Genomic DNA, 15437 nt, shown 5'->3' on the forward strand with positions numbered 1-15437 from the left:
ACGACTCCAACCATTATCTGAAATACTGTAGCTAGCCTCACGCAGGTTCGCAGTCATCCGCTCAGGGTCCTCTGCGGAACCTTGTAGCTGCACCTGATTGGTGCACGTCCTTGTCAGTCACATAGAGGGGGCGGGTGCTCAAAGCCCCGCTCTAAAAGAGACGCAGTGCTTTTACATCATCGCGCAGCGACCAAAGCAGGGGAGGGTGGGGTGGGTTGTGAGGGCTTTTCGGTGCTGGCGGGGGCGGCCTACGAAAGTGTCATGGCTACTGCCGCTGAGCTTAGTCGCCCGACTATCGGTGACAGGAGCCTAGAGCGGAGCTGCAGCCCCAACCTCTCCCAAGAGGTGGTCTGCGAAGTCTTTCGCTCCTTGCATACCCTGGCTGGACAAGTGAGTGGTGGTCTGTGGGAGAAGGGGTCTGGGAACCGTCTAGCCCCTCCCCCCTTTTTTCCTCGAGCGGAGGCAGGGGGCAGCGGAGGCCTGCGGGGTGTGGGACCCGGCGCGAGTAGCCGAGGCCGGGGGAGGAGCTCGGGCCCAGCCGTCTGTGGTCTGAGTGAGGATGGCCGCGCGGGTTAGTTCACGGCCGGTTGCAGGCTAGATTTTCTTGCAACTCTTCTCCCCAAGAGTGAGTGAGGCTAGTGTAAGTGAAAACCCGGCTCGGAGATGAACAGGCTTGGAGAGAATGGATGCGGAGAAGCTTCTCTGAGGGTTTGGGAGGCGTCTGGCGCTCAGGCTCCTTTTACTTCCAGTTCATTCATTATAGAAATTGATAGGTTAGTACGGCCTGCGATTTCTGGAAAAGCTGTCTCTCCGCCTTTTTTGGGTGATTTCCTCTTATGAGTCACTTGCTTTTGTTTCTTTCTTTTTTCCTTCTGGCCGTTGCTTGCATCTCTTCCCCTTTAAAACGGGGAGGAAGAGAAAAGGAATTAATCTAAACTACTCATAGCGTAAAGTTGGCTGAGTTATCCATGGTCGATACTGCTTGTATCACAACTGTTGTTTAGTAATTTAGCTATTAACTAGTTTAACTGGCTGATAAATAGCTTTTGTAGAAATGTCATAATAAAATCGGGTTTAAATAAAGGTACTCCTTACACTCAAGTCACTATTTCGTTTCATGATGTAAAGTGCAAAGCAAATTTTAAATGAGAAACAACTTGAAAATATGTTTGTCTGCTTTTAAAAAACAGATGTTTTTAATCTTAAGGCGGAATTAGGCATTTATGTTGAAGATAATGGTAACTTCCTTTATGAAAATAGAGCGTTTGATTTGTGAAAATTATTTTTAAAAGCCTTGGGTGAATGGAGAATCAGTCTCTTAAAACGTTATTTAAATATTTTTTAAAATCCTAATATTTGTTCTAACTTAAAAAGAGCATTACTCTAAGTTAAACATTCAGTTTGGTTTAATAGAACGATTATTAATAGAGTCGGCTAAAAGTTTTAAACTCACTTGTTTGTCAAGGACTTAAACTTTTTTTTTAAGACTTGGGGACACATTATTTCAGTCTCAAGACTCAAGACCTGTAAATGGTTTAAAAGTTTGAGAACTTTCTATGGCGTGGACATTGGAACTTTAAGGTTTTTTTTTTAATATCCTAATATCAGGATGAAAAAAGTTTATACTCACCTATAGTTTACGCAAGTTTTTTTCCCCCCACTGATGAGATACTTTTTAAAAATAACATTAAGAAATAAAACATTTCTTTTGAAATAGTTTGTATACTGAATTTTTAAAACTCATTAAAAAATTTTAAACATTCAGATATTCTGTAGGTAAAAGTAGAGATGTGATTAAAATTTACTTATGTCACCTGTCAAAAATGTTTAGAGTGAATATTTGGTGAGTTTTCATGACAGAGTGAAAGGATCATCTCATCAATTAAATGCTAGCCAACTTGGTAATACTCTCTGTATTTCGAGATGTATTGTTTAAAGAATTAAAGCCCGAGTACTATACTTATAAAATTGCCCTTGGTGGAAATCACTATTTCCTTTCAAAACCAGTTTAAGGAATTTTTAAAAATGTATGTTGTAAAATGCCTACTTTATTCTGTATAGTATCGTGTTATTAGCTCTCCTCAATAGGAAACAAAGTTGAATGTTTAAAAAGTATTTTTTATCTCAGATTTCCAATTTTCTAATTTTAACTTTATTGCTTACCTCTGGTTGGTCCATTTTACCAAGCTGAAGAAATATTTATTGTTAGCTTGGATTTTCATATTAATTTAATAAAGTTTTTACTGAAATACATATTTTAAATAGGCCATATTAATGGCAGACTAATACATTTTTGACTGAATGGTTTACAAGTTCTACAGTGTAAAAATGCATAGAATTCATACTACTAACAGGGAATTTGTTGAATAATAGTTGGATGTATTGGGATAGTTTTAAAGTTAATTTGTGACATTATTATGTGATTTTCTTAAAAGACCAAATATCTTTAACTGCACTTGAAAGCTTACATAATTTTGCTGAATTGAAATGAGAATATGATCCAAACATTAAATTTAATTTCTATAAGTTATTATTTTCTCTAGAAAATTTGATGCTTTGCTTTGGTTGAGGATTTGCCTGCATTATCCCCAAACTGTATTCATAAATTTGTTATAGTAAACTATAGATCCCTTGAGAACTGTAAAAGTATAGTAATAGTTTACTTCCATGCATAAGTTGTTGTCTAAGGAAATCTTTATAGGCATTAAATAATGTAAATTAAGATTAATGTGGTTATCTTAATATAAAACCTTAGTTAAAATAATGTAAACTAATTTTTGCCAGTGCAGCCTACACAAAACTTATTTCTTTACACTTGTCTAATATGGACTTTAAATATTTCTGGTCAAAGGGTGGTAAACTTCTGTCATGTAGCATTCATTCATATAGTGCCTTTTTTGGGAACTTTGGATCTTTTCGGTTCTATGTACATTGGTTTATATTTTTGTTTTATTACAATCACAATTTATAAGATCTGTATTTGAACTAATGTAACAGTTGTCTTTATTTTGTAGAAAACATGACTAATTTTAAATAAATGATTTTTGAAAAAATAATAGTTAACTTGATTCTGCGATGTAGTATATCCTTATAAACACATGTCCCTAGAAAAGTTTACGGTGATTCACTTTTATTCACTCAAAAGACTAGAGATGGAGGCTTTCCCTCGAAAATCTTCACTCATTTTGATATTAATTTTATATTCAGGTTCTTGGTAATTTTCTATATATACTATTATTGTAATAGGTCACGGATAGCCAATTTATAAGAAATTTTCATACAATGAGCCCTCATACTTTACTAGAAAATACTGTTTAGCAGTAAGTCTGGCCTTTCCATCCAGTCTCTGGCCATTTATTTCACTACTGTGGAAAACTATTTGTTTTTCAATTTCAGATTTCCGCAGCTAAATAATAGTTTAATTTTTATTTGAAGTAGATAAACACATTGCCATGTATCACTAGACTTTATAATATGTATGAATATAAATGTATGAATTGATTTTTAAATTATTTTTAAAATTCGTTAAAATTGAAAACAATAAAAATGTGATTCAGAAGACATCAGAGGAATGATATGTTTGTTATGTATTTATGTGCATATTTAACAAAAAGAAATGTATATATCAGAACTTTCATAAAGGTACCTGCCCCCTCTGTTTAATGCTCTGAGCTAGAAGCAGTAGGATTCTGAGTAGGACAAGACTATTTTCACCCCTATCCAAAGTTTTTTAGATAATGATTATCGAAAAAGATGGTCCCGTTACACAGACCCAAGAATAGAATTAGAGTGAGGTGTCATTCTATTTTTTTATGAAAATTTCACGTTTTTTGGCTTTTTAAAGTGGTAACTAGGTGTAGAGCATTCTTATGTATGATTGAAAACTTGAGAACTTTGAGCTAAATGGTGTGTTATTCTATAGAAATCTTATTTTTGGACAATCCCATGTGTACAGCTTAATCTTGTAATTTTTTGTGATGTTGCTGGTTTGCCCCTTTGAAGCTTAACATCAGAGATGATGTGGTGAAAATTACAATCGATTGGAACAAGCTCCAGAGCCTCTCGGCATTCCAGCCTGCTTTGCTCTTTAGTGCACTTGAACAACACGTTTTATATTTACAGGTAAATTTCATGTTAAAAATGTTAACTCGATATTGAGACTAGAAATTAATTGTAGTTAAATTGTAAGCTGTAGTATTTGTTAGCTCTATCTTAACACTGTATTAATAGTGGTATTAATAAAAGGTTACTTTGGCCAGATTGGATCCAAATCTGTTAATTTACATAGTGATCAGGACAATTACAGGAATATAGCCCAATAGGCTGATGTGGATGTGAAGATTGAAAATGCAGTTCTATTCAATTCTAGACTTGCACTGAAAATTCAATACAGTTGCATCTATGGTAGGTTATAATTAAGCAATAAGACACGGCAGGTGTGTGTCATGCTATGATAATGATTCCATGCCTTGGGTGAGTTTGGAGGCTCATGGAGTGCTTTCAGTGGTTCAAGAAGTGGCATTATCCCAGCATGACACATCCTGGAGTGTCTATTGCAATTAAACAGTTTCAGCATAGTTTTTAAAAAGAAAGTAATTTCTGTGACATTAATGTCTCATATTAGTAAGTAGCCAGTCACTATTTTATCGTCTTTTTCTCGAGTTTGAAATAATTCATCCTTTATATTAAGTCAACACTGAATTGTTAATTTATAATAGTATTGTTATTTTTTTTAGTATTTCAGTTCAATAACTGAACAGTATTATGACCTTGCTAGTTTCCAATTGAACATCTTTGCAGTTACAATTGATGCAAGTTTGCAGTTTATCTCTAATCAAAGTATAAAATATGAAGTGTCGAAAAGTTTACTTCTATTAAGATGTTACAAGGATTCAGAAGAGTATTTGGTATAGCAAATAATGGAAGCAAAATTGTAGGTATGAAATAATTGGAACACTGACAAGTGTTGGTGTGTTTTGATTAATGGAGTAGACATTTAATTTTCAGTCCTCTATTCAGTGACTTTATGGGAAATTTTAACTCTGTTTCATGTTAAAAGTAATAGTTAACCCTAGTTTTAAAGGGCGGAAGCAATGAGCTATAGGACTCAATTGAGGCCTAATTGTGGATGGGTCTGGGCGGGGGGAATGGGTAGTATAATTTACATTATACAACAGGGTTTTTTCCCCCTCTAGTATGGTGATAGGCATCTACCTCTTTTCAGCTATGGCTCTTGTTCGTTTTCTTTTTAAAAATTTAATTTCATGACCCAAGAAGATATCTTGCCATGTCAGGAGAAGCTTGAGTGTTCACTCAGCATAACACCTATATATTTCATGTCTATGCTCTCTCATTTACTTCGGCCAACTGCAGTTTCAAGTGGAGAATCTCCAGTGATATAGTGATAATACAGGGCTTTGCTTAGTGAGAGCACTGGCTCTCGTGTTAAGGAGGAAAAATACTAAGCCTTAGTATTCTGAGGAGGCATTTGAATGACATGTTAATTAAGTGGCATTGGTGCCAGAGGCTGAGGCTTTGATTTGGCACAAAATAAAAGATGAGTGACAGAATGATTCCCTCAAAGAAAATTTTAAATTTCCTCAGGTTTTCTTTTTCTTCTTTCCTTTCCTTTTTTTTTTTGAACAGATTTATAGCAAATGATATTGGTCACAATAGCAGAGGACAGCACAAACACTTACATGTGCTCAGATCTATGTATGATGTGCCAACCTTTTAAATTTAGTTAATTGATATTGAATATTGCCTCTACTTAGCAGAAATTTATATAAATATGGTAAATATGTGATTAATTTTGATCAGTTTGAACCTCAGCAGATGGAATTGTGTTCTCAGCCTTTTTTAGCAAAACTTCAGCCTCTGATTAAAGAGGAGAATACAACTGTTGTTGAAGAAATAGGAAAAACAGAAACAGGGAACAAGAATGAAGTAAATGCCAAATTTCCCATTGGCGACCTACAGGAGGAAGAAAAGCACAAAGATTGTGATTTGGGAGATGTGAAAAAGACACAGATCCATTTTGATCCAGAAGTAGTTCAAATAAAGGCTGGAAAAGCAGAAGTAAGAAGTTGGGTTTTGGGGGGTGGGTGGAGTATTTTTTTTAATCTTACTGTGTTTGAATTAAGACACACATGCTTATTGTTTGTAGATTGACAGACGAATATCTGCATTTATTGAAAGAAAGCAAGCTGAAATCAATGAAAACAACGTCAGGGAATTTTGCAATGTTATTGATTGTAATCAAGGTAACTACCTAGAAGAAGTTAATTTTTGTAGGATTTTAATGATCTGTCATTTGTTTTTTAAAATGAATAACATTAAGAACACAGTTTTTAATTATTTCACAGGTTTATTTGGAAACTAAGACAGCAGTATTTCCTTCTGTTTAATAATACAAAATGGTTTTCATCTTGGTTATCCAAAAATCAAATAAATGCTAACGTGAAAAGGCAAATGTTTACCACAGGTGTAAAGATTGTTTTAAAGTTCCTTCAGGAAATGAAGATAAAGTGTGGGTGGTAGGGTGTCTCAGTCTCATTAGTAAGAAGGTCTAAGCTATATAAATTTCAAGTCTCTAAAGGTATTTATGAAATTATGATACTAATACATGAAGTGAACTTAGTAAAGTTAATACTCCTCAAGAGGGAGCAGTTTTCTCACTACTCCTTAGCTGTTTGAAATGTTTTATGTCATGATAAAACCAATTTGTCAACAAGACTATGGTGTCTTATGCTTTTTTCCTTTCTCTCATAGTGCATACATTTGCTGTTTTTCATCAGATTCTCCTTTCCTCTCCACATGATTTTATAGTATATTTACAGATCTGCAGGTATGCTGCAGAATACAAAATTGCAAAGCACTAGCATAGATCATAGTCAGGCATCATAGTAATAATCAGAACAAGTAGTTCTTAGAAAAAATTATGGAGAAGAGTTCCTAATTGGAATGAACATTTTTCTTGTTGCCTCTAATATCTTGTGGCTAATTATTATGAACACAATTTTCAGATGAACCTAGAATTGACTCGTATCACATTGGTACACTGATTCTCTTAATAATGAAATAATACAGGCTCAAGGTGGGTCCTAAATGCAGCCTTTTCTACTATTAACATTATACATACGTATCTCTAGATTTGGTATATTTTACTGTTAGCTTTTCAGGACAGGTTCAGCAGTGGCAAAATCTCAGGTACTACAATCCAACTGCAAGCTACCCATGAGAAAGCGTTTGTTGAAGGAGCAAGCACATGTATCACTAATGTTATTCCTCTGTTCTCCCTGCTAACTCTATTATTATAAACCACCAGGGGATAGAAATTGACAAGAATTGAAATGCTCAGCAGGATTCCTTAGCCCATTCAATCCCTTGCTGGCTCCAAACAGTGTTGGGAAGAATTGCTGTGGAGAGTGACTAGCACTTATACATTCACTATCTTCACACCATGCTGAATTTTTCTCTAATGGGTCAGTTAATCTATATATTTGGAATATAGTTCTGGAATGGATGATAGCTTCTTTTTTTAACCCTTAGCCCCATGAAATGGTAGAAAGAGAATGGAGAGATGATGGCCATTTAAACATATTTTCAGGTGTTGCAAAAAGAAAAGAAAAAGAAAATGACTCTAGTATCTATATATAAAAGATAGGTGGGTTTGGAATTTTATTCACAGTTTGATGTGTCAGCAGAACTATCTTAAGGAAACAGAGTGAAAAAAATCAGATGTATTGTAATGTGTTAGTGAGTTCCTTTTAATACCTCTCAATTGACCAAAATATAAACAATGGGTTTTTTAAAAAATCAAATTCCCTAGGGAAAAAAAGAATTTTCCTTCATTATCTTTTACCATCCATTTTTATTACAAAATAATTAAGGGGAGTCTTTCAGGAAATTTACTGCAATGCATGGTTTTACTTAATGTCATTTTAAAGATTATTTTATAATATTTGAATTGTTTATATATTATGTTAATATCATTCCAACTTTCTCCCTTGGTTTATGATTTATTTGTTGATATATAACTTGAAAGAAACTATACTTTTCAGCTTAGAAAAAATTTGGAACAAAATTTCACATGGTATTATTTTTAAAATTGCGTTTTTTGAAAGGGGCAGTCTGGAACGAGATAGATAGCTTTTGTGATAAGGGATTTTTTTTAGATGAGCACTGGAAATCTAGGAAAAGTATAAAAGTATGTGTTGTAGGTTTCAAGGTCTTTTTTGTGTGGCGTTCTGAAATAAAAATGTGTTAAAGGCATACTACTTTATATTACATGTTCACTAATATGATCAGTAATATGAAAAATGCTGTATTTTTTAAAAAGATATTTTAGTAAAAATACTGAGTTTTGTTTATTTCTATGTCTCTTTAGCTTAGAAATTTTAACTCTCTATAATATATAAATTATTTTCTCCCAAGGCCCAGATGGTTTTTAGGGATATTGGTATTCATTAAAAATTAAATTATGCCACCAAATGTTGAGGACTTTTCTATATATAAATCTGGAAATAGGTAACATTAGATATAAGTTTTAGAGAGTAAAGATAACTAAATTTTATCCTGTGCATGATAGTAATTTAATTACTGTTATTTAAAATGGTATTCTCTGATTATGAGTAATATGTTAATATGTATTACTGAAGGGTTATCAAAATATCATACATTTGAAGTTAAGAATATATTTAAACTTATACTCATCTGAATTCTCCTTAGAAAATAGTTGTGCGAGAACCGATGCCGTTTTTACTCCTTACCCTGGGTTTAAAAGTCATGTAAAAGGTAAGTATCCATTATATAATATCTTCATCACTGTCAGAAACTTATTCTAGATTATAAGCAAAATGGAATAGAAATCACTTTCCTATCTAAATTTTATTTATTTTAAAACAAATCAAAAACTCTTGCCTTTCTTTGTACTTGGGTTTGTGGTTATGAAAAGAACATCAAATACTGTTAAGGAGAGAGACTTTCTGATTTTTGAAATGTAAATTTAATAGGCTCAAAAGTTTCTTAATTTAGTTTCTAGAGTTGTGAATACATATGGACCACAGACTAGACCTGAAGGAATTCAAGGGTCAGGTCATAAACCTAACAGCATGCTCCGCGATTGTGGTAATCAGGCTGTAGAAGAACGACTACAAAACATTGAGGCTCACTTGCGATTGCAGACAGGTAAGCAGAGTGCTGGGCAGTGTCCTGTAATGTATCTTTGCAAGTGTTTAAAGAAATTCCGATTCACTTAGTCGCCAGGTTTTCATTGAGCAGCTGTCATGTACGAAAAACATTGTTCTGATTGGTACAAAAATGAAGAAAGCCTAGTCCCTGCTTTCAAGGAATTTACAGTTCATGTGTTTACGCCCTTCTTCCTCCTCTTACACTTCTCAACAATATCCTGACTCTCTCAGTTTATTAAAGTCATAGCTGAAAACTAATGTAGTTTTTTTCCTGCCATTAACTTCATAACCATGACCATCTCTCACTCGTATCCCCCACTGTGCTGGTAAAAAGTATTAATAAGTGTAACCCTAGCTCTTTAAGATCTTCCAGTGAGGATAAGCATATAAATAAATAAGTGCCATTGGGGACTAACATTTATTAAGTGACTGACTAAATCCTAAGTGCCAGTCACTCTGAAAGTATTATACATATATCAACTCACTATTTAACAGCACCCTTGTGAGATGTTGGTGCTGTAATCATTGTCAGATAAAGGAACTGAAGTTTTCAGAGCAGCATGCCCAAGGTGGTAAGTGGCAACTAGAAATCAAACTTAGATCTTAACTGGCTGCAAAGCCTCAGTCTCCCTCCCGATTTAGTCACCAGATCCTGTTGATTTTATCTTCTAAATATCTGCAAAAAGCACAGAGGCATAAAATATGGTTCAGGGAATTTCTGAGTCCAGTCTATCTGGTGTATTTGTGGATGAAGGGAGAAGATGATAAGAGAATGAGTAAATCTTTGAGGATAGTAAGAGATTAGCATTAAAATTAACTCCCTTTCTCAGAACTAGATGCATTTACAGTACAAACTGTATAACAGGATTGACTGGTTTATTAAATCTAATAGTGTCAAGTAGTTAATTTTGAAAAGTATCTGTTGAATGCCTACTATACACCAAGCACTGTTTTAGACAGGAGGGACACTGAGATGTAGTCACAGTTTCTGGCGTCAAGGACTTCATAATCTGTTTGGGAGAAAGATTAATAGCAAAGGGGGATGTTAAAGGGGCTGTGAGGGAAGGGTATGGTGGGGCACAAGGAGCCTCCATGTGAAGAGATTCAGGCAGTGCTTTGTTGACCCAGGGAAGCTTGAAATGGTTCTTGAAAGGTAGGGAGGTGAGGCAGAGGATGTTCTAGGTAAAGGGAGCAGCAAGAGCAAAGTCAGGTGAGTAAGTTATTCATTTTACTTTATTCGAAAGCAAGAACAACCAAGATCCTAAACTTTAAAAATTCTCAAAAAAATCCCCCCATATTTCTAGAGTTTTTATATTTAACAAGTTGATACTTTTGATATGAAAATTTATCCATATTCTTTAATTGCGTAATGATTGTTTAATCATGTATTTGTTCATTCAGTAAATATTGAGCACCTGTTCAGTCTATGCACTGATGCTTCCTAGGTTTGTGTAGTGTACAACCTGCACAGCCATACCCAATGAACAAAACATAAAGTTCTGCCCTCTAAGAGCTTACATTAGAGTGGAGAAACAGGCCATAAATAAGCAAAATACACAGAATGTTGGGGTAGTAATGGTTTGGAGAAAAATAAGGGAAAAAAGATAGGGAGGGAGTGCTAGGTAGGGGGAAGTGGTAGTACTGGTATTTTTTAAAGTGTGGTCAGAGAAGGCCTTACCGATATGGTAACTTTTGAGCCAAGACCTGAAGTTGGCAAGTGCAAGCCTTGTGAATACAGAGGTAGAGAGAATCACAAGTGCTAAAGTTGTAAGAGTACTTGGCCTAGTTGAATAACAGAAAAAGGGCTGAAATGGTATGAATGTGGGGAGAATGTCCAAATTGTATAGGATCTTGTAGACTATTGTAAAGGCTTTGGTTTTTAATCTGAGTGAAATGTGAAGGTGTGGGAAGGTTTTGAGCAGAGAACTAACACTATATGAATTGCATTTTAGAAGGGTTGCTGGCAGCTGTGTTGCGAACAGACTTTATGTGTGCAAGGCAGAAACAAGAAGACCAGTTTGGAGGTTGTGATAATCCAGGGAGAGGTGATGGTGGTCTAGACCAGAATGTTTACATTGGAGGTGCTAAGAAATGGAAGGATTTGGGATATAATCATAATCTTGAAATTTGAGTAACCTTAATTTTACCATACCCCTGCCTAGAAAGTTTGTTAGTTAAGAATTATGGTATTTTAAAGGAACCTCCGTACTGTTCTCCATAGTGGCTGTATCAATTTACATTCCCACCAACAGTGCAAGAGGGTTCCCTTTTCTCCACACCCTCTCCAGCATTTATTGTTTGTAGATTTTTTGATGATGGCCATTCTGACTGGTGTGAGGTGATACCTCATTGCAGTTTTGATTTGCATTTCTCTAAAGATTAGTGATGTTGAGCATCCTTTCTACCATATGACCCAGCAATCCCACTACTGGGCATAAACCCTGAGAAAACCATAATTCAAAAAGAGACATGTACCACAATGTTCATGGCAGCACTATTTACAATAGCCAGGACATGGAAGCAACCTAAGTGTTCATCGACAGATGAATGGATAAAGAAAATGTGGCACATATATACAATGGAATATTAGCCATAAAAAGAAATGAAATTGAGTTATTTGTAGTGAGGTAGATGGACCTAGAGTCTGTCATACAGAGTGAAGTAAGTCAGAAAGAGAAATACAAATACTGTATGCTAACACATATATACGGAATCTAAAAAAAAAAAATGGTTCTGATGAACCTAGGGGCAGGACAGGAATAAAGACGCAGACATAGAGAATGGACTTGAGGACACGGAGAGGGGGAAGGGTAAGCTGGGACGAAGTGAGAGAGTGGCATGGACTTATATACACTACCAAATATGAAATGGATAGCTAGTGGCAAGCAGCCACAGAGCGCAGGGAGATGAGCTCGGTGCTTTGTGTCCACCTGGAGGGGTGGGATAGGGAGGGTGGGAGGGAGACGCAAGAGGGAGGAGATATGGGGATATATGTATACGTATAGGTGATTCATTTTGTTATACAGCAGAAACTAACACAACATTTTAAAGCAGTTATACTCCAATAAAGATGTTAAAAAAAATTATGGTAAAGCTCCTTTTAAATGGTCTTCTGGGTTAAAGGAGAAAATATGGCATGTAAGGAGAAGTATAAATTGAAGAAAATGATATGACATATTACAGCCACTGAATTGAATTGTCAGTTGTCACTATGCATTTTCCTCCTCCTAAACAACTGTCAGAGTCTGTCAGAGATACAAGTTGTTCTATACAGGAACTATTCAATGTCTTGTAAAATGAATTTAACATAAAACAAAATGCCTAGCAACATAGGAAGCATAAATGGGGCTTGGGGAGAAGTGTAGTATAATAATATATCCCATAGAGTATATTATGAAAATGTTTGCTAAAGATTTCATTCTGTCTTACTCTTGTTAACTTATTTTCTTAAGTTTAAATAATTCCCATTCTTTTGCATAAGTGTCTTTGGGGTATTTTAAGAATAAAAATTGTAAGAAGAAAGAATTATCCATAGTATCTCAGAATTGTTTTAAATGTATTTAGGTGGTCCGGTGCCAAGAGACATTTATCAGAGAATTAAAAAACTTGAGGACAGAATCCTTGAATTGGAAGGCATTTCTCCTGAATATTTTCAATCTGTAGTAAGTATAAGTGTCTGTAAGAAATAAATGTTATTTTAGGATTCATTATCCCATAATTCACTCATCGATCTGCTGTGTGCAAAACACTGTTTTAATAGTTCAGTGATGAATGAACGTAGTTCTGAGTAAAGAGTTACCTCGTTCTTTAAAGATTGTGATTTTGAATATTGTATTATAGACTCAATTTTTTTTAAAGGGTTACTTTTATGGTACATTACCCAAATTCTCAAACTTAAGCCATTTTTGTGGCATAATAAATCAGCCTGAATAGTGGTGAGTCCTGTCACTCTGAACTTTCTATCTTGTAAAACAAAGACTCCCTCTGAAACCTTGTTCTCTGTTGTCCCTTCTGTCTCTCTAATCTCTCACTCTCTACAGACTCCTTCCCTCAGCTCATACACGTTTACATTTCTCCCCCATACGAAACAAACACACACCTCAATCTGCCACCCTACCTTTTTCTTTACCCTAACCACTAGACTTTCTGAAAGACTAGTCTATATTTGTTTAATTTCTCAATTCTAGCATTTATTTATTCATTCATTCTTATCCCTTTTACCAAGGACAGTAGAAAACAATTTGTGCTGATAAGCATCTTCTTTGTCATATCAGCATGTTTCAGACCAGCCATTCTGAGCTCCTTGTGTTAATTTCCTCAGTCTTCTGGGGTGATTGTACATAACAACTGCCTTTTCTGGGGCTTAGTGTTTGTTTGTTTGTTTTAAAGCAATGCCATATTAGAAAGAACTAAAGTAAAAGTGAACAAAATTTTTAAATTTACTAAATTTTTAATAAAATTTACTGAAACTCCTGTTTCTGAAATATTATGTAAGATAGCTCAGTTAGCATGGATCATTATAAGTCACTGGTGAAAGTGCGCTTAGAATTATTTTAGGAATAACAGCAATCTTTCCAGTTTCAAATTGGTATTAGAGTAAGGTACAAAGGTAGGAATATTTCCAGATGAAGAAGGCAAGTTGAATAACCAAAGTGAGTAGTGAATCTTAAAGCTCAATAATTTAGAGACGTTTAGTGATTTACTTCCCTCAAATATAAAATGATGTCTATTAAAGTACTGAGGGGTGAAGCAAGGATTAAATGAGATAATACCAGTCAAGCACCTAGGCTGCTGTCTAGCACATGATAAAACCTCAGTAAATATTGGCATTTATTTAATTTTAGAAACCATCTATGAAGTAGCTGTATAAACATGGATAAGTCATACAATTACAATATATCTTTAATTTTAGAAGACTTGTTGGTTGTTTTACATAATTACAAAGGTCTTTCCACTTTTAGAATTATTCATAGTATCTTCCTAGAAAACTTCATAGAGATTGTATGCCTTTTCCTACAACAATATACCATAAGTTTTTCCCATTCAAGGTGCCTTCATTAAGAAATCCCTAGGCAGGTTATTTTTTCTCGTTCAATTTCATACCTTGTTAATATAATTCTTGTTAACAGTAGAACTGATCTTATAAGAGAGTATCGTAGTATTAGATGCCTCAAGTGAGATCTTGCCCCATCATTTATCTTTTCTCTCTGATTCTGATTTTAAAAGCTTAACATACACCTATTACTAAATTTAGTTAACAAAAGAACAAGCCCTTTAAATCATAATCTTATTTTGGGGGATCCTTTTTACACAGGATTCAATGTTTAGAATGTTTGATTAAGGAGGTAGAAGTAGATTGTAGAGGACCTTAAATGCTGTGCCCAGAAGTTTAAAGTTTAAATGCTATTGAAATCATTTGAGCAGGGAAGGGACTTGTGCAAGTGATACCTAAAGATTTATCTATTACTGTTCTGGGAAATATATGAAAAGGGAGAGACTGAAAATAAGGAGACAGTATTATACTAGTTTAGATGTGAACGGAGATCCTGAAACAAGGACATGAGAGTGAGAATAGAAAGGATTAGTGCCATAGACAGTAGGAAAGAAAGGTTGGCAAATATTGATAATTGATTGAATATGGAAAGAGACATGGAGCAAGAATGAGTCCAGTTTCTGGTTGGAAAAATGATACCATCATTGGTAGAAATAAAATCTGGAGAGAGAGATTTTTGGGTGAAATGTGAACTTAGAGTCATAGCAGGCTATGCAGATAGAAATATCGGGTAAGCTTTTCAAAATGTAGGACTTACACTTGAGATAGTTGGGAGAGACAGTGTAGAGGTGAGAACATAGAATTGGTAAGAACACTGAGACTTTCAGAGGCCTAAGGTCTGAAACTAACTTCAGGGGCAGGAAGTGTGATAAATGTAAACAGGATTGGCATGGATGTGTTGGGTTGTCATATCTGTAACAAAACTAGTGCTTTAAAAGAATAGTTCCAAATATATTAAACAATCTATATTTGATTAGAAGGATCACTTCTGGATTAGTATCGGAAATGACATACACAAATTAATACTAAGCAACAAGCACAAAACACTGACAATGGTTTAAACATTCAGATTGACTCTGTCCTTAAGGCCTATGAATATGTATGGTACATATTCAGACCCAAAGGCAAAGATTTCATACCCACCCTTCCATAACAGATGAATGTGCCATCTCTAGGAGCTGCGCTTCTCGCTC

General features: G+C 34.9%; 1 protein-coding gene across 4 annotated transcripts in view; it reads left to right on the top strand.

The window, feature by feature from the left end:
- Window positions 1–240: 240 nt before the first annotated feature.
- MBIP (MAP3K12 binding inhibitory protein 1) overlaps window positions 241–15437 on the top strand; it is a 35256-nt gene continuing 20059 nt past the window's right edge. For 2 of the 4 annotated variants that reach the window (XM_060004666.1, XM_060004667.1), the window contains exons 1-7: window positions 241–390; window positions 4003–4122; window positions 5854–6078; window positions 6167–6263; window positions 8731–8796; window positions 9037–9189; window positions 12756–12853. In XM_060004666.1, the coding sequence (XP_059860649.1) occupies window positions 262–390; window positions 4003–4122; window positions 5854–6078; window positions 6167–6263; window positions 8731–8796; window positions 9037–9189; window positions 12756–12853 (888 nt within the window). In that variant the 5' untranslated portion in view covers window positions 241–261. The remainder of the gene's footprint in view (window positions 391–4002; window positions 4123–5853; window positions 6079–6166; window positions 6264–8730; window positions 8797–9036; window positions 9190–12755; window positions 12854–15437) is intronic. The other 2 variants (XM_060004668.1, XM_060004669.1) reach the window with 2 other exon arrangements.

This window comes from Delphinus delphis, chromosome 2, assembly GCF_949987515.2.
Source record: "Delphinus delphis chromosome 2, mDelDel1.2, whole genome shotgun sequence".
Lineage (NCBI taxonomy): Eukaryota > Metazoa > Chordata > Mammalia > Artiodactyla > Delphinidae > Delphinus > Delphinus delphis.